This window comes from Macaca thibetana, chromosome 12 (assembly GCF_024542745.1).
Source record: "Macaca thibetana thibetana isolate TM-01 chromosome 12, ASM2454274v1, whole genome shotgun sequence".
NCBI classification, from domain to species: domain Eukaryota; kingdom Metazoa; phylum Chordata; class Mammalia; order Primates; family Cercopithecidae; genus Macaca; species Macaca thibetana.
The window spans coordinates 45,827,612-45,852,869 of record NC_065589.1 but is presented as its reverse complement, the minus strand read 5'-3'; the positions used below and the strand labels follow the sequence as shown (position 1 = coordinate 45,852,869).

At 38.9% G+C, this 25,258-nt stretch overlaps 1 protein-coding gene across 7 annotated transcripts in view; it reads right to left on the bottom strand.

Annotated features, from left to right (window-relative positions):
- The window catches only part of ANKRD44 (ankyrin repeat domain 44), a 346,841-nt gene that overhangs the window by 105,868 nt on the left and 215,715 nt on the right, over positions 1-25,258 (bottom strand). For 4 of the 7 annotated variants that reach the window (XM_050750689.1, XM_050750693.1, XM_050750692.1 and 1 more), the window contains exons 11-16: positions 21,490-21,572; positions 20,253-20,370; positions 18,224-18,292; positions 14,264-14,404; positions 12,540-12,620; positions 9,591-9,702 (exon numbers count right to left, since the gene is read on the bottom strand). In XM_050750689.1, coding sequence (XP_050606646.1) covers positions 9,591-9,702; positions 12,540-12,620; positions 14,264-14,404; positions 18,224-18,292; positions 20,253-20,370; positions 21,490-21,572 — 604 coding nt within the window. The remainder of the gene's footprint in view (positions 1-9,590; positions 9,703-12,539; positions 12,621-14,263; positions 14,405-18,223; positions 18,293-20,252; positions 20,371-21,489; positions 21,573-25,258) is intronic. The other 3 variants (XM_050750690.1, XM_050750694.1, XM_050750695.1) reach the window with 1 other exon arrangement.

Here is a 25,258-nt window from a genome sequence, read left to right as displayed (position 1 = left end):
AGTCCTAAATCCCAAGGATTTTCTTTGTTTTTTTTTTTGTTTGTTTGTTTTACCTTTAAATCTATGATCCATTTTGAGTTAATTTTTGTATAATGTATGAGACTTAGGTCAAGATTTTTTTTATTTGCCTATGGGTGTCCAGTGGCTCCAGCATCATTTGTTAAAAATTTGACCTTCTCTTTGCTGAGTTGCTTTTCCACCTTTTTCAAAAATCAGTTGGGCATATTTTTGTGGGTATATGTCTAAGCTGTCTATTCTGTTCCATTGAGCTATGTGCCTATCACTCTGCCAATACTTCACAGTCTTGATTACTGGGTAAGGTATTAACAAGACTGTCATGTATTGACACAGTAGTATAAAATATATATTATATATTCAAACTATATAATAATTCTTGAAATTAGGTAGACTGATTTTTCCCACATTGTTCTTTTTCAAAATTGTGTTGGCTTTCTAGTTCTTTTGCTATTCCATAAAAATTTTAGAAAAATCTTTCATCTGTCTATAAAAACCTTGCTAGAATTTTGATAAGAATTGTGTTAAACCTACAGATTAATTTGGCATCTTTACCATGTTGAGTCTTCTAATCCACGAATACAGAATGTCTCTCCTTTTTTTTTAGATCTTTGATTTCTTTCATCACCATTTTGTGGTTTCAACACATGTCTTTTGGATCTAGGACTAAGCGCAGAGTTCTTGACAGCAATTTTTTGGTGCAGTTGAAAATAATATTGTACTTTTAATTTTGGTATCTACATATTCATTCCTAGTACACAGAAACGCAATTGATTTTTATATGTTTATCTCGTATCTTGTGACCTTGATGAACTCACTTATGACTTCTAGGATTTTTTGGTTTATTACTGGGGATTTTCTACGTAGACAACAATGTCATCTGCAAATAGGAACAGTTTTGTTTATTCCTTTCTGATCTGTACACTTTTTATTTCCTTTTCTTGCCTAATTGCTCTGGCTAGAACTTTTAGCACAATGTTGAATAGGAGTGGTATAAGAAGACATCCTTGCCTTAGTCTTTTACTGTTAAGTAAATTAGCTGTTCTTTATCAAGTTGTTACATGCTCTTTATCAAGTTGAGGAAGTTCCCCTCTATCTAATTTTTCTAGGAGAGTATTGTTTTGTGTTGTTGTTGTTTGCTTGTTTTATTGTCTTAAATAAGTGTTAAATTTTGTCAAAAGTGTTTTCTGTATTGGTTGATATAAATCTGATTTTTCTTCTTTAGCCTGTTAATACAGTGAATTACACTGACTGATTTTCAAATATTGAAACAGGCTTGCATCCCTGTAATAAATTCCATTAGTCATGGTATATAATTCTCTGTATATATCACTGAATTCTATTTGGTAATTTGTAAAGATTTTTGCATTCATGTTCATGAAAGACACTGCGCTCGCTCTCTCTCGCTTGCTGTGTGTGTGTGTGTGTGTGTGTGTGTGTGTGTGTGTGTGTGTGTGTGTATGTCTGTCTGTCTCTCTTTGGTACTTAATATCAAGGTATTACTTTCATAAATGAATTGGAAAGTATTCTCTTGTATTCTATTTTCCAGAAAAGATAGTGTAGAATTATGTTAATTCTTTAAGTATTTGGTAGAATTCTCCAGTAAAATCATCCATGCCTGGAAATTTATTTAGGGGAAGTTTTAAAATTTAATTTTCTGAATATAGTTAAAGGGTTATTCAAATGATCTACTTCACATTGGGTAAATGAAGGTAGTTTGTGTTTTTCAATGAATGAGTCTGTTTTATCAAGTTGTCGAATTAATGTATATAGAGTTATTCATAATATTCCTTTATCCTTTTAATATCTGCAAGGTCTATGGTGACATCCCCTATTTCATTCCTGATATTGGTAATTTATGTTTCCTCTCTCTTTTTCTTAGCTACAGGTTTGTGAATGTTACTGATTTTTCAAAAAATCAGATTTTTGTTTCATTGAATTTCTTCATTGGTTTTCAATTTCATTTATTTCTGCCTCCATCTTTATAACAATTTTCTGCTTCTTTTGAGTTAAATTTGCTCTCTCCAGATTCTTGAAGTGGAAGCTTATATTACTGACTTGAGACTTTCCTCTTTTCTGATGTAACCATTTGGTGCTAAAAATTTCTTTCTCAGCATAATTTAGCTGAGTCCCCAAATTTCGCTTTGTCGTACTTTCATTTTCATTCAGTCCAAGATAGTTTTTGAATTTCCCTTGAGGCTTTCCTTTTAACCCATGAATTATTTACAAGTCTGGTTTTAATTTCCTAGTGTTGGAAATTTTCCTGGTATCTTTCTATTATTGATTTCTAGTTTTATTCCATTGTGGCTAGAAAACACGCCCTGTATGATTTCAATTATTTCATGTTTTTTGAATTTTGTTTTATGCTTCAAGATATTGTTTATCTTGGTGAACATTCATGGGCACTTGAACTCTTGAACTAAATATGTATTCTGATGTTGCTCGGTGGAGTGTTCTTATTGTTGATCAGATCCACTTGGTTGATTATGTTATTGACTTTTTCTATATACTTGACAATTTTCAGTCTCATTGTTCTACCAATTGTTGAGAGAGAGGTGCTAAAGTCTCCCACTGCAATTGTGGATTTCTGTTTATCTTTTCAGTTCTAACAGTTTTGCTCCACATATATAACAGCTCTGTTGCTTGGGGCATACACATTTAGGACACTCTCCTTGAGTGGGGTTCCAACCCTTACTAGGCTGCCTTCCTGACTTCCCTCCTGAGGCCTTAGCGCCAACTGGGCTGCCTTCCTGCTCTGCTCAGGCTTGCCTAGTGGGTTTGTGACTGAGAGGGAGGGAGGGAAGGAGGGAGGAAGGTAGGGGAGAGAGGGAAGGGGGGGAGAGAGGGAAGGGGTGGAGAGAGGGAGGGAGGGAGGGAGGGAGGAGGGAAGGAAGGGAGGAGGGAAGGAAGGAAGGAAGGAAGGAAGGAAGGAAGGAAGGAAGGAAGGAAGGAGGAGGAGGGTAGGGGGAGGAAAGGAGGGCGGGCCAGATTAACTTATTTTTTTGGTTGACTTTTAAACTGCCTTCTCTTTAAAACAAAAAATCTTCCTTTTTCTGACATCACTGGGTCCTTAGAAGTTTCCACATCAGAAGCAGTAATTCCTATTCCTTGAACCTCTTAGTGCTCCCTATCCATCTGGAAGAAATTACAGAGAAATATGTGCACGTATGCGTATGTGTGTGTATAACGTTTAATTTGGTACATGTCTTTATACCAGTTCGACATGCTAGTATAGGTTTTTATTGAAAAAGAAATCATGGAGGGGCAGTTGCAGTAAAATGAGGTGGTATTGGAAAGTAATCAAATCTAAAGAAAAGTCCAGGCCATAGAAAGGCAAATTTTCATTTCTTTTCTCACCTGCCATCTTCTGTGAAATACCTTCCTAACAAACAGGACAGTTGCTATATACTTAAAAATTAGCACTGACGTTTTATCACTAAATAAAGCTTAGTCACTCACAGTGTACTTCACTTGTTCAACAACTTTTGGCACCTGGTAAGTACTTGACATTAATAGAACCTAATGCCTTATAAGTTGATATTTAAATTCGCAAATGTTTAAAGGATAATAGTTTATTTTTCCTTAGAGCTGAGCATTAATTTTTTCCTGAAACAATGACTGTAAGTGTGTAGCTATTTACTGAACCAGTGAGTCATGGGTATAATCAAATAATACATTTATTCTCTTTTTCCCTATACTAGGTCCGATCTCCTTTATGAGGTTACTTCTTTTCCTGCCACTTCATGCAAAATCTCCAACAAATAATAAAGAGTTCTCTAGGCACTTTAGTTTAAAACATAACTTCATGTCAGCAATCAATACATCTGTTCCAGTGTGATAATCATAGACTCCTAACATTGTTTAACTTATTAAAACTCCTTCCCGCCTTCCGCCAAAGACTGCAGTGGGTAACGAGACACGGCTGACTTCTCTATTCCCCAACCTAGGGCTTCTCCTCCTCCTCATCTGCCTCTGCCTCCTCCAGGTCTAAAGGGGAAAGGGAAAGGAAGACACACTAGGAGCAGGGACAATGGTCTGCCTGGCACCTTTCTGGCAGTGATGTCTCTCACCAGGTCAGATGTTTACAACTGTCTCTCTCTTAGATGCTGAATTAGGTTCTCCACCATCACTGGGGTGTCTCGCCTGCAGTTCCCTCTGCCTGGGTGAATGGACCTTCCTGCTGGTAACTTATATTCCCCTCTCCACACTAGGAATCCTGGGTCTCCTGACTCTTCCAGGCAGCCCTCTTGAGTGGGATCAAGGAGAACCCCAAGCTAGCTCTGGCCCTTGGCTCACATTTGGGCATTGGGAAATATATACTTTGACCAATCATTGCTGAGAGTGGAGTGATTTCTCAAACACAGCCTTCTTCTTATTTAGCTGCCTGGCCAGCAAGTTCTGGTCAGAGCCATTGAGTCTTTAGATTTATCATATACCAGCCTGGCATGCTCCCTAAATTGTGTGGGACACAAACAAGATACCTAAGCAATCTCCCTGAAGCTGCCCTCCCTTAAGGCTGGGGTCAGACAGAAGGCTGCCTTCTGTCTCCTCTACTACGAGGGATGGTAGAATTCACAGCAGAGCTAGCTTCAAAGAAGGCTTCTCTCTAATCTCTAACTTCTTGTTCTTTCCAACTGTGACTTTAGAAATGGGGAAGGGGGCCATGGGTTGAAGCACCAGTATCTCACTTTGAAATGTGGAGGCAATGGCCCCAGTGTCCTAGGCCCTCAACTGAAGGCAAATCTGAAATGTTCTATTTTAACACATCCTGTTGAATGGTTCTTTCATCAGCTGCCAAATTCATTCATGGTAAAGCCCCCAAAATTTTTTCTGCCACATTACAAAAAAAAATGGAACATCTTATCATAAAACATTGTCTATTCAACTGTTTTGAATATAGATTTACATCCAAATTCTAACTCAAAATTTGTGAACTTATATTCATATCTGAGAGGATGCCAGTGGTATCAAAATATCCATGCTCACCCACACCCTTGCCCTTAATGAGAGTTCCTCATAGGATTTTATGTTTCTCTCCAACTGAATTAAATAGAAGAAAACACAAGACCAGCATTGTTGAGGTTTCCAGAGAACACCGCCCCTTGGCAGGCTGCCTGCTGGGAGGTCAGGCACAACCCAAGTCCTTCTCTTAGCAGCACCTCTGGGGAGAGAAAGCAGTCATCAGAGACTTGTTTGAGGCTGGGGTTCAAATTTACTGATTTTTCATTTTCTTGTCCTCAGATGACCACTCAGGAGTTTTCCTTTTTTTAACTGCTTTTTTCTACCTGCTTTCTTAGTCTTGAGAGGCTTACTGAGACATTGCCAATGTAAGTCCATACTATTTTTCTAAGAGACGGGGTCTTGTTCTGTCACCCAGGCTGGACTGCAGTGGTGCAATCATAGGTCACTGAAACCTCAAACTCCTCAAGCAATCTTCCTGCCTCAGCCTCCTGAGTAGCGAGGACTACAGGTGCACATCACATTACCATGCCTCGCTAATTTTAAAAATATTTTTGTAGAGACAAGGCCTTACTATGTTGCCCAGGTTGGTCTTGAATTCCTGGACTCAAGCAATCCTCCCACCTCAGCCTCCCAAAGTGGTGGGATTATAAGCTGTGAGCCACTGCACCTGGCCATAAGTCTATCTTATACAGACACATATATTTATTCAGAGCCAGGTGGTAATGGTTTTCTAAAGTCCTGTGATAAACACAAGAAACAACCTAAAACATTGAGTCGTTTATTTGAAAGCAGCATAATTTTAGTGTTGGGTTGCCCAAGACACAGTTGCTTTCAGTCTTTCTTCGGAGAATCCCAGAAGCTCCCAGAATATATAAGTGGGGGCGTTTGTCACCCCTACTTCTTCTCACAGTTGAAGTTGAAGTTCATTCCTATCATTGAACAGGGGACAAGATTCAGAGAAGCAGCCAAATTCCAAATGATTTGGCGTGAAAAAATCTCAGCCTGAATGTAATCAGAGGCCTAGAGTTTTCAATCTCTCTAAGTTTTATAGACAATTTACGTAATTACATTGGCACACACATTTTTCCATTTCAATAAAAAAGCCTCCAAGATCTTTATGTTCATGGACAAATCTTTAATATTGTAAAAAAATATATAATAAACCAATATAAACTCAAAAATTCCAAATAGGGGCATGATTCCCTGATTTTTCTTTTCAGAGCCAGTAAGAATACACTTCAGATAGAGAAAAAAGGAGATTTCCTTTGCCAATTCCCTTCCTCCACTCAAACATACATTATACTCAGACACAAGAAGCTTTATTAGCAAAGTCTCCCCCATTTTGCTTTGATATTTTGAGCCCAATTAAATATGACGGATCACAGCTCTCAGTACATGTTTGTGGGCAGATTTTTGCTTGCACACATAGTACAAACGTCTTTGATCAAGACCAGCTGAGAACACTGGCCTAAGTAGGTAGACTTGGCAGAATTCTCAACCTTGGCTATTTCTATCAAGGCAAAGGGGTTCATACTACTTTTTAGAAGTCTTTTTTCTTCATGGAACTAATTAAATATAAGTCTGTATAATAGAAGTGAAGTTAAAACAACTATAATAATTTCTGTTTCTTTTTGATTACAGCAAAATGGACTGAACACAAAGTAGTTTATAAATTCTATGCTTACGATCACAGACAGGAGCCACAAACCATGAATGCCAAAGTAAACACAGACCAAGCTGAGTGTCAGAGTCAAAATGTACATCAAATTTAATGATACATATTTAATGATATGCATACTCACAGTAATTGCTCAAGTAGATGGGAGGAAGTGCCAAAGACACATTTCATCAGCCTCACAAATCAGCTAGTCCAGATGGCCCCCCATCTTCTTCAATCCTACTCCAGCGCCCAGAGGACAAAGTCCCTGGACCGGTAGTGAAGGCCAGAGGACCACACATACTCATTTACTCTCTCCATTCCCTCCACAGGCCAGAAGCATAGGCTGGGATGGTGGAGTCAAAAAAAGATCTCCTTGTACAATTCCTGTTCAGAGGCTCAGATAACCTATGAAGAGCTACCAGATATGTGTCTCTTCACCAATGTAACTCTAGCACAAAGTACAGAGTCAGGGACAATTTGTTCAAAGGATGACCCCTGGGAAGACAGGTGTTTGTGCTGGGAGATGAGGAGGAAGATTGGCATAGCAATGTGAAAGTGTTAGAAATTCACCTCCTAGTGCATATGAGTTAATTGGTTTGCTTTCCTAACATCTAGTACCCAAGGAAATTGGAGTTCTAAAGACTATAAAGATATCGGATTCCTACAGAAAGAGGGAAAATATATGAGAAAAAGCATCCCCCTCAAAACCCTACTTCTTCATTTAATACTTGTTTTCGGGTTTTAAAAAAAACTTTTAGGTTCAGGGGTAATGTGCAGGTTTGCTATATAGGTAAATTTGTGTCATGGGGGTTTGTTGTACAGATCATTTTGCCACCCAGGTACTAAGCCTCGTAACAAATAGTTAATTTTTCTTATTCTCTCCCTCCTCCCATCCTCCACCCTTAAGTAGGCCCCAGTGTCTGTTGTTCCCCTCTTTGTGTCCATGTGTTCTCATCATTTAGCTCCCACTTATAAGTGAGAACATGCAGTATTTGGTTTCTTGCCCCTACGTTTTTTTGCTAAAGATTATGTCCTCCAGTTGTATCCATGTTCCTACAAAGAACATGATCTCGTTGTTTTTTATGGCTGCATAATATTCCATGATATATATATACCATACTGTCTTTATCCAGTCTACTGTTGATGGGAATTTAGGTTGATTCCATGTCTTTGCTATTGTAAATAATGCTGCAATGAACATACATATGCATGTATCTTTATGGTTAGAATGATTTATATTCCTTTGGGTATACACCCAGTGGTTGGATTGCTAGGTTGAATGGTAGTTTTGCTTTTAGGTCTTTGAGGAATTGCCACAGTGCCTTCCACAATGGTTAAACTAATTTACACTCCCATTAACAGTGTATAAATATTCCCTTTTCTCCACAACCTGGCCAGCATCTGTTATTTTTTGACTTTTTATTAATAGCCATTCTGACTGGTGTGAGATGGTACCTCATTATGGTTTTGGTTTGCATTTCTCTAATGATCAGTGATGCTGAGCTTTTTTTCATATGCTTATGGCTTATGAAAAGAAAACATATATGTTTTCTTTTGAAATTTACTTAACACTTGTATCAAAGACAGGGTCCTATTCCCTCTCCCCTCCTTTCAGAACCCTTTCCTCCTGTCTCATCTCCTGTTCTAATCCATCCACAGTTAAGTGAGCCAACAGTGGGGATAAGATACCTGCAAAGGTCTGATTTGTGGTTCCACTCCTAAGGGAAAGTCCAGGTTGTTTTCAGGATTGTGTTTTGTTTTGATTGGGAGGGGGTGGGGCATAATAATGTTTTTTGCCTGCTTAGGATCTTTGCTTTGTATAAACTACACCCAAGAGGAATTTTGGGATGCATTCCAAAATAGGAATACATAAAACTTTCTGTCCAACTAAAATCATTCAGGAAAATGAGAGAACTTTCATCCTGTGTTACAAATGACTGACTGTGGTTTCTTTCCTGAAAGCAAACAATAGTAACACTTCTACCAATTATATTGATAATCCGGTCTGTTCGACTGACAGTGTAAATTAAGATCAAGTAACACCTCTTCCTAACTGTTTTTGAATGTTTTATAATTGTCATGAATAGTCATCTCTTTGTAAATTACACAGGGCAAATGTTGATCTAATCAAAGGGGGTAATTTCATTAACAGACAGAATTTGTGAAACCTTCTTATGAACAGAAAAACCTCTTACTTGAATAACAGAAATAATGGTACCAAAATGGCCTTCCTAAAAAAAATGAAGATATTGCATGCAATGTTATTTCTATACAAAGAAGGTGTTAGGATAATTATCCTGAGTTTCCAGACTATGAAGGATTAAAGATAACTCACGAAAGTACTATAGAACAGCACACATTATTAAGACTATAATAACAAACTGTATAATAAAAGTTTGTTTTATCATGACAATTATGACATGGTTTTCATAGAGAAAACCAATTAAAGACAGCTGTGTCTTAGGTATATTTTGGAAGGCAGGCTCATGATACATAGTTACAGTAGAAAGCCTTTACTCTGCCACTGATTACCACACACACACACACACACACACACACACACACATATTTTGTGAGGAGCATTTCTTATATGGGATCAAAACACAAAGCCATATTTGCTAATAGGTCTATACCAACTTCCATGGCAATGCTGATGTTAGGAGACAGAAATGGTACTGCCTTATATCAGTGAGTACCATGCTTTTGCACTGTGTTTAAAAGCCTTGGGTGGTGGTGGGTCTCTAACCTGCAATGGAAGGTAGCATGGTGCAGTAGAAAAAACACTTTTTGAAATCAGTAATTCATGAAATCCTGATTCATGGCCCCACTTTTTACACAGACCAGAGCTACGACTCTGGAAAAAACAGTTAATGCCTCTGTGATTTGGTCTGTGTGTCTGTGTGTGTGTGTGCGTGTGTGCGTGGGTTCGAGAAAACAAAACAAAACAACTCACCAATTCCAGACATTGCCTGTGCCCATAGGCAGCAGCATAATGTATGCTATTGTAACCTTCCTTGTCCCGGATAGACGGATTTGCATCATTTTGAAGCAGAAACTCTAGACATCTGTAAGTATAAAAATGAAGTGTTATTTTAGAAAACATCTCTGGACTGAAAAAGATAAGTTTACGTAAATCGTCCTGTGATGAATGTTCCGTGAAGTATTTTATGAGTTTGTTTCTTTAAAAACCCTACAGCATTAAAGTTTTAGGTATTGAAAATTGTGTGTGTGTGTGTTTTCTGTAGCTACCTTTATTTGAGCTTAATATAGCCATTCTAGAATTCAGGAAAAGCTTTAGGAAAAAGAGGGTAATTACGATTTTTTTCTCTCATCTTCAGGTAAGAACATCTGTTATCAAGATTACTGAATAGTAAGTTTTGGAGCTCCACATTGATTGAACAAAGTCTCAATAAAGAAGTGATCAGTAACAGGGCAAGTAACAGGGCAACCTCAGTAGGGAGGGGTTTACTCTTAACCTCACCATAAAATCAAAGGTTAGAAAATGAAAGTTAAAAAGAGTAAGAAAAAAAAATAAGAATAGCCTAAACAATAAAAAGATTAAAGGAATGGGTAATCATTTTTAAAGAACAAAGAATTAACTTCATAACCACATATGAATAAAGAGGCTTAAATTTCACCATTAGGAATATAGACCTGGGGGGAAAAAAAAAAGTTTAAAGCCCTTTCAGGCAGTTGTAATTTTTCTGAAAAAGCCACAGTCTTTGGAAAGCTTAGAGGAAGGAGCACGGCTCCACCTTCACTGAAGAGCCCAAAACTCTAGTTCACAAGTACCCAGGGATGTAATAAGTTCTGTTCAGGGCCTACCGCAAATGGTCCAGTCCTGCTGGGAAAGAGGGAGTCGCTAGTCAGGAAGTGCTGCTTCATAGCGTCAGCATTATCCTTGTGACAATGGGACAAACATGTCCTTTACAAGACCAAGCTGATTCAATTTCATACTCAAATCAAAATGTTAACATTCTAAATATCAACCCATACATTAAATAAGACCTTCCAATAGAAAATTTCTACGGTTTACCCAAAAACTTTTAAATGGCATTTACCTATCTTTTGGTATAACCCAAAAGGAGAAAAGTCAATTACACACAGGGACAATTAAAACAGATACTTCGATTTCTAGAAAAACTGATGAAAGCCATATATGTTAAAAAAAAAAAAAAAAAAAATACCCACATGTCAATAATAAATCAAACTATTCTTAGAGTCTTGCTATTATTCCCTCTTCGGTCATTTGCACCTTATAAGGAAGGAAGTTCTTTTTCATTCTGTTAATTAAATGCCCATGGAAAGGATCCCAGGTATGACTCACTGTAAATTGAATTTGGCTCTTTAAATGAAATCACTCAATAGGAATAACATGCTAGTGGACACACAATTCCCAGTTTCTGAATGGATTATATCCCAAAAATTAGTTGATAAATTGAATTTGTAACACAGTTGAACTATATATACTGCCAATAGTAGTATTATAATAAAAGTAATGTAGAACTTGGATATTCTCCACATTGTTTGTAAGGAAAACATGAATTCCGTGTTTTAGCTGGGAATGCTTATTTTTTTTCTCTTCCCAGGGCCTACTAATTTGGCAATTATGATGCAAAGCCAACAGATGCACATGAGGTCAGAGGCGTATCTGGATACAGGGAGTGGCCTCCCTTTGCATAGAAGAACTCTCAGGCAGCTGGTTCCTCCTGCCCCCTGCCTTTCTTGTCCCCTCCCTCTCCATCAGCTTGTCTGGCTCAGGGCAAGCTTGCAGTTCACTGGAAAAGGGGGCATTTGCTGCAGTGGCTTAAGATGCTACAGCCTTTTAGTATTGTTATTTTAAATTTGGGGGTATCAAAGCAAAACTCTGATCATCCTACTTTATTAGCTGCTGCATTTCCTGTCCCCACCCCAATTACCATCAAAGTTAGGTCCCACAACCTGCATTGGAGCCACACTCTCTAACTATACCTTTCCACAACAGTCTGGGCATGGGAGGAGCATAGTGTAGGGTGGGAAGACCCTGGAGTAGACACAGGCATTCAGGCCACAGAAAAACTGGGTCATCTGACAATGAAAGAATAAATAAGTTAACAACAATGTGCCTGCAGACTCATAGAGCACCATATCCACTGGATTCCACAGGGGTGAGGCACAAGGTGTGGGTACCAATTCGTTCGTTTGTTCATCTACTCAACAGCTATTGAATATTGACTATGTGCTAGGTACTGCACTGAGCACTGTAAGCTTCTCACTGTGACCTGTGGTGCGGAAAGGACTCTCAGAGGATGAAGCTGGAGGTTCCTGTGCATCTACAGCCCTGAGTGATGGCAGGTACTCCCACCCCTGCCACAGCAAAGAGCTATGTCTCTGTTAGAAGCCAGGGAGAGGCAGGTGGGATGAGGGGCCCAGGATCAGCCTTTTGCAGGAGCAGGAGGCTCTTCCTAAATTGATGTGGGTGTGGGCTGGGGGAGGGGACAGCACAAATGGCTATTTCACACCAAAGTATTAAGACCTTTTAAAATAGGATCTGCTAAATAGATGTCCCCAGGTCATAAAAGCAGAACCTAAGGCTCTCAGAGGAGGCTTCATCTGTCTTCACTGGTACATGATGCATCGCAGTCAGAAATGATATTTAGGACACCAGGTCCTAAAAACCACTGACCAATCACAGTGGTTGCTGAAGCAAAGCTTACAATTTTAGAAAGTTCCCTGTGTGAAAATAGTAGAATTGAAGGCTGTATTAAAAGAATAGTTTCTTTCCCATTAAAGGCAAACCCATATCACTTCCTCAAGATTCCAAGTGAAACCCCAAAATACTAAGGCAGGCAACGTGGCAACTCAGAGAAGCAGAAGCAGCGTCAGAAATGGCACCTTGTTCTTAAGCTGAGAAGAAACTTACAGTGTGGCTTCCTTTTCCTTCAGCTCCCTGGCTCTTTCAAGTTCTTCTGAATTTTCATGGGCATTTCCTAAGATAGTCTTACTTCTCAGCATAAAGGACAGAAAAAAATTGCAATTAATTTTTTTAAATGGCAAAGCTGTTAATGGTTTTGGTGCAATTTATATCTTAATGATTTTTACCCCAACCCAGAAGAAACAAGCACCACTGATTTTCACTGAAGATATACATGGTTCTCTCCAAAGCCATCCCATAAATCTATTCTCTCCCAAGGATCCAACTGAGAATATGATTTCTTAAAACTTCCACTTAAGTATCAGCAATTAAGTTAACAATCAAGTTGCCAACCTTTCTATAAACATTCTAAACTTCCCAAGTAAAGAAGTAGTGACTTAGCTGAAACTTCTTTGACTCCTACCACATTCCCCACTGCCTCCTTACCAGCTCAGCATCTCATTTGTCCAGAAATGGGGTCCTATTCACCCTTCATCTGCCAGAACAATTCTTCACCATCCAAAATTCCTTTTCCAGCTCTTAACAGAGGAAGTGTATTGTTTCCCCACCCTTTTCACCACCCCTAATCTATTCCAAGTGAATTGTCTGGAGCTTGGCACATAGTAGATGCTCAATAAATGTTTGTTAAGCAATGTTTGTTAATAACCTGTACTCCTAAGGGATCAGAATGCTACATCTGATATTATTATTTCTATTTATTATATAACTATGAAGAGGAAACAAGCAGTATTTTTCAAACTACAGATCATAAGCCATTACTGAATTGTGAAATCGACTTAGTGGGTTGTAGTCAGCAATATTTTTTATCTAATGAAATACAGAATATGTCAGAATGCATCACATATGGTAAAAGTAAATATGATTTTATGAAAACTTTATTTCCACTTTACATACTAAACTATATACATGTGAATGTGCATATTGGGTCATGACTGTAAGATGGTATTTCTCACTGTGGGTCACCATCTAAAAGCCATTGCTCTACAAGAAAAGCAATTAGCACTGACCCAGAATCAATTTCACAGCACAAGGCAGCAAATAATTCAATAGTTCTTCAAACAGGGTCACCTAAAAGTATTCCTATGAAGGAGGCCCTTCCTTAAGCTTCCAAGAACAATTTCATCAACTGTGGGCATCTCTCCCACCTTCTTCCCTTGAACTGCTTCACTTATTTCTGTTTTCCATTCCTATCCACCTAGAATCCAAACATGCCCTGAGCAACCAACTTCCTCTCCTCTAGCTCCTGAAAGAGCATTCATGCCCAGGTTTGGAGCAATGGTGCCTAGTTTACATGTATTGACGCTGAATTTAAAGGCTGTTGGGATTATGCATGGGTGGATGTTTTTGACATATGACATATATATTAGCAAATGTAAGTTTTATAGCAAATGAAGCATTTAAGTGGTGATGATGAAAACTATGGTATATGTCAAAATAAATTACAACAGATTTTGAATGAACCGTAAACTCGAGCTTGACAGCTACACTTGGGATTCAACCCAAAGAACAGAGAAGTAATTGTGCAGTGACATGTAATAATCAAACATAAATTGACCAGAAAAGGAAAGCCCAGGTTTGGAATGAAGCAAATCTAACTCTTTTGGGTTAGTCTAACTCTTTTTCCATGAGGTGATATGAAGAAAACTTAGCAATCCTTCCCCACCACTCCCCAACCCTGTTCCCAGAGGAAGCATGAGCAAGGCTGTTTTTACTTTCTATCCATGTCTGATGCAGCGGCATAATGCAAAGCTGTGCGTCCCCAGTCATCTGTTTCATTAACGTTGGCCCCTGTGGTCACTAATGTCTCAATACAGTGGAAATGACAATTCGCAGCTGCATAGTGCAAAGGGGTCCTGAAAAACAAACAGCAATTTATTACTTCATTCAGTCTGGAAAGCAGGCCCGTTGTTAGCACTAGCATGGGCAGCAGTATGCCTAGGGGCATGGAAAGCTCTTAGACTCTCACAGTGTGTGGAGATCAAAGTCATGCCTTCCTTTTTTTTTTTTTTTTTTTTTTTTTTGAGACGGAGTCTCGCTCTGTCGCCTGGGCTGGAGTGCAGTGGCCGGATCTCAGCTCACTGAAAGCTCCGCCTCCCGGGTTCATGCCATTCTCCTGCCTCAGTCTCCCGAGTAGCTGGGACTACAGGCGCCCGCCACCTCACCCGGCTATTTTTTGTATTTCTTAGTAGAGACGGGGTTTCACCGTGTTAGCCAGGATGGTCTCGATCTCCTGACCTCGTGATCCGCCCATCTCGGCCTCCCAAAGTGCTGTCATACCTTCCTTTAACTACACAAGTTAGGTATCCCTTATCTGAAATGCTTGGAACTAGAAGTGTTTTGGATGGTTGAGCATCTTTTATTCAAAAATCCAAAATTCAAAATGTTCCAATGAGCATTTCCTTCGAACATTATGTCAGTGCCCCAAACGTTTCAGATTTTGGAGCATTTCAGAATTTGGATTTTCAGATGAGGGGTGCTTAACCTGTATAAACTGGAAGTGAGGCTATAAAGACAGTGGCTTTAAACGAGGCCATCTACCATGGATCTGTCCTTTCTTTTCCTTCTTAGAGCCTATCCTAGTTCAGGTCTACATTATTGCTTTTTTGGACCATTGCCAGCCCATCCTATTGGCTTCCTTAGCTCTAACCAAGTGTCCATAATTTCTAGTTAGTATAAATGAAGAATTTTTTTTAAGGTGCAATACCCACATATAACAATCGTGTTCTAAAACCCTTGGTTCTCTCTACTAACCAAAGACTTGATTCCTCAGCCTAGAATTGTAGACCTTCCAAAACTGGTCCCAATCTCCTTTTGATGGGGTATCTCTCTCCCCTAGATGTACCCATTAGAATAACCAAAGCGGATGACTTGAGGCTTTCTGGATCATGTTCACACTTCCCCCCAACCTTTGTCCAGGTTGGTTTACCCCCAGGAATGCCCATTCATGAATCACTTCCACCCATCAAAACCCCACTCATCATCTTGTTCCAGGGGCTAGTTCTCTTTATTTTGTCTGAGATGGCTTAGCTACTCTCTGGGTCTCTCTTGAGTTCTCATCACATACTGCCTTGATTTTAGCACTGGTGTATTGTCTCATCCTCCCCACTGAACTGCAAGCTCCTTGAGGGTAGGGATGTTGGTTAATGGAAGAACAATGCAGAATCCGAATCCGAATCAGAAGCCCTGGGTTCTGGCATTGGCAGATGTGCAAGCTGGCCCAAATCACATCCCCTCTCTGGATCTTGACTTCTTCACCCTTATTTCAATAAGAACTTCTGAGCTACTGTGCCCTACCTAAGGTCCTTCTAGGTCTAAAATTCTGTGTATATGTGCAAATCATTTAGTTTCTCTCTTACTAGTTGATTTTTCTCCTCTTTAGTTCAAAAAAAAAGAAATTTTAAATATTTTACCTATTGGATTACACATGTTTTAATTAGACTGAAAATTATCAGGTAACAACCTCATGACAGAGCCCAAATATAAACACTCTAAGGTCCTGCTAGGTCTAAAATTCTGTGTACACGTATAAATCATTTAGTTTATTTGGGCTCAGCTTTCTCATCTACTAAAAGGGGTAACAGCATCCCCACATACCTCATAGAGTTAGTATCAGAAAACACAAGCACCTTGTAAAGGGCAAGACTACAGAAATATAAAGTAATTTGCTGTACATTACTTATTTTTAACTCTCAATTGTGCAGCAGTTTTTCTGGTATGACCAGCTGATAGTCAAAGAATAATAAACAAATGATCAATTTTCAAGTATAACTATTTCATATTTTATAGTCAATTTATGGGCTCTCTCACTAATTGATTTTTCTCATCTTTAGTTCAAGAGAAGGAAATTTTAAATATTTTACATATTGGATTGCATATGTTTTAAACAGACTGAAAATTACTAGGTAAGAACCTCACGACAGGGCCCAAAGATAGAGAGAAAATGATACCCAGTTCTTGTCCTGAGGAGGCTCACAGTCAGGTGGGGATGTCAGAGACATGTGAACCATAGCAACTCCATCTTGAATAAGGGCTGGGTAAGATGAGGCTGAGACCTACTGGGCTGCATTCCCAGATGCTTAGGCATTCTAAGTCATAAGATAAGACAGGAGGTCAGCACAAGATATAGGTCATAAAGACCTTGCTGATGAAACAGGTTGCAGTAAAGAAGCCGGTCAAAACCCACCAAAATCAAGATGGCAACAGGAATGACCTCTGGTTGTCCTCACTGCTACACTCTCACCAGCGCCATGACAGTTTACAAATGCCATGGCAACATCAGGAAATTACCCTATATGGTGTAAAAAGGGGAGGCATGAATAATCCACCCCTTGTTTAGCATATAATCAAGAAGTAACTATAAAAATGGGCCACCAGCAGCCCTTGGAGCTACTCTGTCTATGGAGTAGCCATTCTTTCATTTCTTTACTTTCTTACTTGCTTTCACTTTACTCTATGGACTCGCCCTGAATTCTTTCTTGCGCAAGATCCAAGAACCCTCTCTTGGGGTCTGGATGGGGAGCCCTTTCCCGTAACAGGGAGAGAGACAAGGAGTCAGAGTCCACAAGAACAGCATGAGGTACTTTGCAGTCATGAATGATTAGGGTGCTAGAGGAGCAGAGAAGAGGGGCATGCCCATCGGTGCACGCCCATCGGTGCACAAGGAGGTGTCACTGACATAAATCTGAGGGCGGGGGCCGGGCGCGGTGGCTCACGCCTGTAATCCCAGCACTTTGGGAGGCCGAGGCGGGCGGATCACAAGGTCAGGAGATCGAGACCACGGTGAAACCCCGTCTCTACTAAAAATACAAAAAATTAGCTGGGCGCGGTTGTGGGCGCCTGTAGTCCCAGCTACTCGGGAGGCTGAGGCAGGAGAATGGCGTGAACCCGGGAGGTGGAGCTTGCAGTGAGCCGAGATCGGGCCACTGCACTCCAGCCTGGGCGACAGAGCGAGACTCCGTCTCAAAAAATAAAAAAAATAAAAAAAATAAAAAAAAAATAAATAAATCTGAGGGCGGGTAGGAGTTGCCTTAGACAAGTTGGTAAGAGGAGAAATTTGTGGCAACCCCAGAGAAGGAGGGTACATGTAGAAAGGAAGGGTAAAGAGATACAATGGGAAAAAAAAATTATACATATGTATATACATGAAAAATATATATCCACGTACCAGCTAGCATCATGGCATCATTTACTTATATAAAGGATCATTAAAGTAAGAAGAGTTCTATGACCCATTGGTGGTGTGTATGCACTTAATGTTTTAAACATGTGTACTTAATGTTTTAAACATGGCTGAAAATTCATCCCAAGATGAAATGTTCAATACATATAATAAAATATTCTAGATCTTATGAGTAGGACTTATGTATTCCACTCTGCTAGAAACAGGATTTTCCAAACTATATCCATGTAGGAGTTTTGTTTTGTCTTTTAACTGAAAAAAAAAGAGAGACAATTGGCACATCTAAACAGCAGCTGTGAGTGGAGATGCTTTCTTTGTGGCTTGTTATTTGCTTTGTTGGCAACCTCTATGAGAAAGGACTTCCTTCCGAGGAGGATGGAATCCCCCCCGGCTAACTTCCCAGTTTACCATTTCAACATCACTTGATTACCAGATAGACCACTCCTACTTCCTTTTATTTAAGCACTTGAAGCAGAACTCTCTGATTACATACCTCCCACACTTGTCCTTTTTATGGAAATCTGCTCCGCTGCTTTGCAAGAGTTTTATACATTCCACATTACTAGAAAGACAGGGAAAACATCATTAAGATGGAAGAGATCAATTACTGGCCTATCTTCAGCAAGAGCTATTTTCTGCAGAGTGCAGGACAAGATGAAAAGATAGCTCCCGGTCTAAATTCGGCTAATAAAAACCTGAACACATTAGAGTAATGACATATGGCAAGGATCTAAAGTTCCTATGATTCCTTTTTCAAAGCTAATGAATCAATAGATTAAAGAGCTTGGTGGAACATTTTCAATTCCATGACTAAGAAATTTAATGATTATTACATGATTAAACCCTCCGGTGATGGTTTCATCATTTATCCTAAAATTATTTTTCAAAACCATCAAGAGTTTATGAAACAACCACTTAAACCTATAATAATTTCATGTCACCTTTAAACAATGAGCCAGAGTGGATGGGCGTTACCTTCTATCACAGCAGAATGAATTCACTATGATAACTACTTTCAACCCAGACACTCCTTAATGGAAAATAAAACAACTGTATTTCCCTGTCTTTGTAATTTACGCAAATAAATGTGCAGAACCAAGGTTGAAAATGATGTCATGGAGCACAGTGATCTTCCATAGCTTCTTTATCATTTGCAGAAGCAATAAATCATATTTAGTAGAGAGAAAAGCACCCATCAAAGTGATTTTTTCCTATTAAAGGGCATGTAGCTAAATAGTAATTCTAATAGAATTTCAGACATGAATCTGGAATTGTATGTTGTCACTTTCTGTACAGGTGTGATATTTTTTAAATGTGAGCATAAAAAAGAGACAATTGTCCATCATTGTTCTAAACTTAGGATGCTAGAAGTGGCCTGGAATTATTACTATAATTTAAATAAGAAAAATCATCTCAATGATAAACCTGAGTAGGGCTCTCCTCATCCAACACCCACCCTTTATAGCTACCTTCTCAGAGAAATGGCTCTTTCAATCATAACATATAAGAACTTTTTAAGATAAGTATGTGTTGGTATAGCACCCCAGCTGATATAAAGCACCTGTCTCTTACTGAATGATGCCAAAGGATCAAAGGCAGTAGCAGATCCAACTTGTGTGGCTCATGAAGCTCATACAGTGTGGGGGCTGAGGTGGGGGAAGGGGGCTTTTTAAAAAAAATACAAAATTATGACTACAAATCTAGTTATAAGAATTCAGAAGGGACTCACGTAAATAAGGAGCCCTAAAGTGTCACCATTTATCCACCTCTGATAAATAGGTAATGACTTTGGTAATATACAAATGACAAATGGAGAAGCATTGCTGTTCCTTAAGGACCAGGAACCTGATTAAGAACCAACATCTTCCCCAAACAAGGTCATCCAAGAGATGCCATGTTTAGTCCATGTGTGGTCACATATATCAATAACATATTGATCAGAGCTTCAATCTTACCACTGGTATGTGAAAAGAAAGTAGCTGAGGAAAAATTCTCTTTACAACTTAAAAAAAAGGTAAGAATTGCCTGTCTTTTGGGTTTTCTTGACCTATGTTCACATTTAATCATTAAAAGACTAAAAATCATATTTGAAATAATGAAAAAATGTCTATAAATGAACATAAATTAATTCAATCCTTGATTCTTTTGATTATCACCCACATACCAGCAACAAAAGAGGAAAAACCTAGGAACAAATTTCAAATTATTTTCTTTTGGTATATGGAGTAACAGATATGTATTCTATAGCCTGAAAATCTATAATTTAAAAAAAGAAAAGAAAGAAAAGAGAAAGAAGAAAACAAAAAAAACTATTTGTTATTTGAGATGGGCTAATAATTTTTCTTTGGTGAAACAAAATGCACGTGATGTGGGGAAATATAACATAGAGATATTTGATCGTCGGTAGAAATAATTCTTACTTATTTTACTAAGGAAATTGCCTTTGATTCACAGACAACTTAAGTCGATAAAGATGAATTAGTAATTAAGTCATAAATTAACTAGAATTGCTAACTACTCACCCTCCTGCAGCAGCAGCATGAAGGCACGTTCTTCCAAATTTATCTGGGGTGTCTATTTCAAAGCCTGCAGACAGCACGTGCTCATTACTAAACAAGGATACTATGCTATACTTTTGTCCTAGTTAAACCACAAGAAACATTGCAGAGACAGAAAAATCAGTTAGTAGAAAAACCAGAATGCAAGCAATTGTAGTCAGAAAGAGGTTGTCATGGAAACGAATGGTAACTGCTCAAGCTTGTCAATTTTATAGGAAGAACCGTGAAGTCAAGAAGGATTTATTTTAACATTCAGCCCTGGGTGAACCACAGCCCCCTTTTTTAATCCCAGGATAGAAATTTATGAAACCAATTTGAGATAAGTAGGGCAATCGACAGGCAGATAGAACTCATGGACAAAACATGGAGGCAAAGGAATAATCTTAGCATGCTGGAATAGACATTTTCTGAAGTATATTTCAACCTTTCAGTTGGTTTAAGAGTTGGGAAACATGCTTGCATGCAGGGATTATTTTCTAAACATGCCAACAGCAGTGAAAGCAGAATCAGCCATAGGTAAAGTACTTAAAGGAAAAAAAATGCCTCTGGGATATCTGATGAATTAATTCATAAACAATCTTTGCCTTGCAGACCTCTACCACTTTTGAAAGCCCAGGAATTTCTTAATATATGACAGTTGGCAGAGGTAGTGATAAGAAAGATTAGCAAAGCTCCAAACCAGAAACAATCTCTTGGCTCCAAATAGTCTCATATTTAAAAAATCGAAATTAAACCTAGTTGGAGGAAATCAGCCATAGTGATTTTTCAATGCCCAGGGAGTGGGAAAGTAACATGACGTTTTCTACCACCAGATGTAGGGTATTTAACCTTTTTCCTTTGTTGAAAAATATTAAATGCTAATCCATCATTTTAAACCTCAAAGACTTTTCCTTCTTCTGTGACGTAACTTTTCTATAAACTCTGGCCATCCCTGCTTCTTTTCACCCTAGAACACCCAAGCTTTAACTTGAAAAGCAGGCAAGACTCTCATTCTGGGGCAGGAATAATGACATTCAAACAGCTTTAACACCAAGGATTGTTGGGAGCTGTCACATGCAGTTAGTTGAGGAACACAACTCATCCTGACAAGTCAGGTAATGACATGAAGCACAGGCAGCCACTCACTCTGACCAGACACCTGAAGCCATTGACTCATGTACAGGACACATTAAGCCTCATTTCTGCTAATGGTTTTACTTACCTGATGATAACAACTTTCTGCAGCAGTCAGAGTGAGCATTTAGGGCAGCTAAATGTAAAGGGAACATGCTATGGATTCCACACCTGAGGAGTAAGAAAACAGAGGCGCTCACGGCAACAGATCTCAAGATAAGTGCGGAAGGACAATTACCTTTCTAGATTCTCTGATGAAAATTAACAACACCTTGTGTAGGGAGTCTTGGCTGAAATAATTCGGTAATTCTTCCATTCAATAAATAATTATGCAACCAGTTTCTATCTTAAAATAATAAATGCCTGAATCAAAACCATAATTAAAAGCCCATTGCCATAGGAATGTGTATTTAAAAAAAAATCTGTTTCACATAAAGCATGACTCTTTAAATTTAAAATTAATTTTCCTCTCATTTTCTTTCACCTTGGCAATTGTATGTCTCATTCTCTCATTCATCTATTCAACACTTTCTAAGCATCATAGACTATGCTAAGGGCTGGAGATAACAATACTGAGCAAAACAAACTCAAGTTTGAAAAGCAACCTGTTTCCTTTCTTTCTTTTTTTTTCTACTTTTTTTTTTTTTTTTTTTTGAGACAGAGTCTCACTCTGTCACCCAGGTTGGAGTGCAGTGGTGCTGATACAATGATAGAGGCAGGGGGCAGAGAAATTCTAGGCAGAAAAGGGCAGGTTCTGAGCAAAACCCCATACTCAAGCTGAAAAGCCTGAAACTGTGCCCCAAAGTGAGAACTTATATCCCTGTTTTCCCACTCAAATGTTGCCTTTTCCTAAACCACCCATGGCCCTCCTCCACCGAATCCTGTGTCTATAAAAACCCCAGACTCAGCTAGTAGACAGGACTATGGCTGAATGTCAGAGAGAAGCAGCTTGATTTCAGAGAGACAGCTTGATGGCATAACTTCGGAGGACAATCTGGCCAGAGACAGCTGGACTTCAGGGAATTATCTACCCATCCCGTCCCCTTTTCAGCTCCCCTTCCCACTGAGAGTCACTTTCATCGGCAATAAAATCCCCTGCATTTATCATCCTTCGATTCGTTCGTGAGACCTCATTTTTCCTGGATGCCAAACGAGAACTCAGGAGCCACAAGTGCAGATATAAAAGGCTGTCACATTGGCCCTTTGCCCTCGCTGGGGGAGGCCAGCTGCCTCATGCAAAAAGGCAAAGGACCCACTGAGCTGTTAACACTTAACCCAACCATGGACGGCAGAGTTCAAAGAGCACTGTAACATGCCCTCGGGGGCTTTGGGAGTTGCAGGCACCCCTGCCTGGATGCCGCTGCAGGGCCTGCACAGAGTTCACTCCTGCCAGTGCCAAAGCAGCCAGCTGGTTCCAGCACTCATTCACTCCAGTTCCCATGCTCATTCGCTCACGGGTTCCTTCCAGCGAGGAGTTGAGAGTGGCAGGCTGAGTAAACAAGGTACCCCTGTCAGAAGTACCACAAAGTGGTCAGGGAAATATTCTGCTTCAGTGTAATCACAGCTCACTACAGCTTTGACCTCCCTGGGCTCAGGTGATCCTCTCACATCAGCCTCCTGAGTAGCTTGGACCACCACAGGCACACATCACTATACCCACCTAATTTTTTGGTGTATTTTGTAGAGACAGGGTTTTGCCATGTTGTCCAGGCTGGTCTTGAACTCCGGGGCTCAAGCAATCTACCTACCTTGGCCTCCCAAAGTGCTATGATTACAAGCATGAGCCACCACACTCAGCCCTTGTTTTATGTCTTGATTTGATAAACAAATATTATTGTTGTATTATGTCCCAAGCACTTTGCTAGGGGTTAATCATGGCTACATTGTTGAGAATAAAGTTTTGGATGAGAATAAAAACTAATGTTTGCCTTTTGCTGATCAAACTTCATCTTCCTAATAAATTTTTATGTTGCACATTAACCCACATCACAATACCAGTCACAAAAACACAATTGGGGGTAACAAACATTACTTTGCTTTCATAAACCTAGTAGTATTAACGAGAGAATCTAGAAAAGGACTTTATAGACTGACCCCCACTAAGACACAGTCCCCAGGATGACCTCTTAAGGGACAGGCAGCCTTCTGATGGCAGCACTTTTTTGCCTTCGGGATTAAATCCTCCTCGTCTTCCCTACTACATCTTCTTCAACAAGGACCCAAAGCCATGTGCTGAATTGTGGTTCATAACAAACAGCATCACCAGGTGGCTCCTGTGTACTTACAAGCATCTATAATGTTAGTGACCACTTCTCATAACACCTCATTTTAATCAAATAATACATTTCAGCTTTTTAAAACCTTCTACTTAATACAAACAAGTATGGGACTGTATCTGTTTACACCCTGCAGCATTAAATGCCTAAGTCTCCTCTCTGGCACAAAGTGGCCCATTTTCAGACTCCATGCTTCATAAAGAAAACGTATGATTTGAATTTGTTAAGCTTTGGGTACATACATTTTATTTACCATCTCAAAAATTATTATGGTGATGTGTGTGTGACTGTGTAAAAGGATATACACATTCACAGACATTTCATGGTATTCAGTGTTTTGCAAAATTCAATTCTGTCAGCAATTAGCCACTGTTTTCTCTTTCCATAATAGCTTCTTCCTATTTAAAGGTGGTTTTGTTCAGTCTTCCCTCTGTTTGTTTTCCTTTCCCTATATGGAGATTCCAGCCCAGTGTGTATAATAGCTGGCATCCATCAAGTGATGCAATTTGCTCGTCTTCCAGGCAGCGTCATGTGGAGAAGAACTGCTTGTAATTGCCTCTCTCATCATTTACCAAAAAAAAATCCTGAAATGCAATTGCATCAGTGATGACCTTGACGTTCTGAAAAGGGAGAGGGAGTTGGGGCATAGGAGAGAAGCTTTTCTACTTATGCTATTATTTATATTGTTCCCTCCTGATTCGAGAGAAACATTCTTTTTTTTTTTTTTTTTTTTAATGCATAACATGTTTTAAAACCTCCTTATTAAATGGAAGCTAAAGCTAATGTGATTTTACCTAATCGTTTTATTTGTTTTGGGAATTTAAGGCAAAAATATGTGATTAAATATATCTGGACATTTAGAAAAGGAAAATGGATAGAATATTTTCATTCCTGAAAGAATGTGCCTGGAATCAAGGACTGGATTTCTCAAGATTTCTTTGAGCCTTTCTCATTCTTTAAATGCATACATACATACACACACACACACACAAATATGTTCATACACACCCAAAAATAAAAATATATATAAACATAATATATATACAATATAGTTTATAAAGTTCCATATATATCTTTATGTAAAACAATACAAGCAAATGAATTTGAGGAAATAGCATCAAACTCTATAAGAAACCACTTGGGACAAACAAAAAGTATAAGTGATAGTATAACAGAAACAATATGATATATTCCATAAACCTCATTATCAATATTTCCAATCAATCTTGCCACTTAAAACCCATCTTTGTATAATTCATCACATTCTACATTCCCTGATTTTTTTTCACTGCTCCTTACAAACCTGAGAAGATGAGAGAGATAGAACTACTCTAATTTAAAAGGTCTAGTAAAAATTATGTTTGATATATATTTTTTACTCCACAGTGAATAAAAAGTTACTACTTCAGTGCAGGATTTGAAAATAGATTCATGTAGACTCAAATACTATTGGCATTTGCACTTGTATATGAAACTATGGTTCAAATAGTAAAACTAAGTTTCAAGCCAGGATTGGAAAGAAAAGAAAAGCAGAATTCAGTGTCCCTGAATCAATTCAGAAATGATTTATGTATTTCAAAA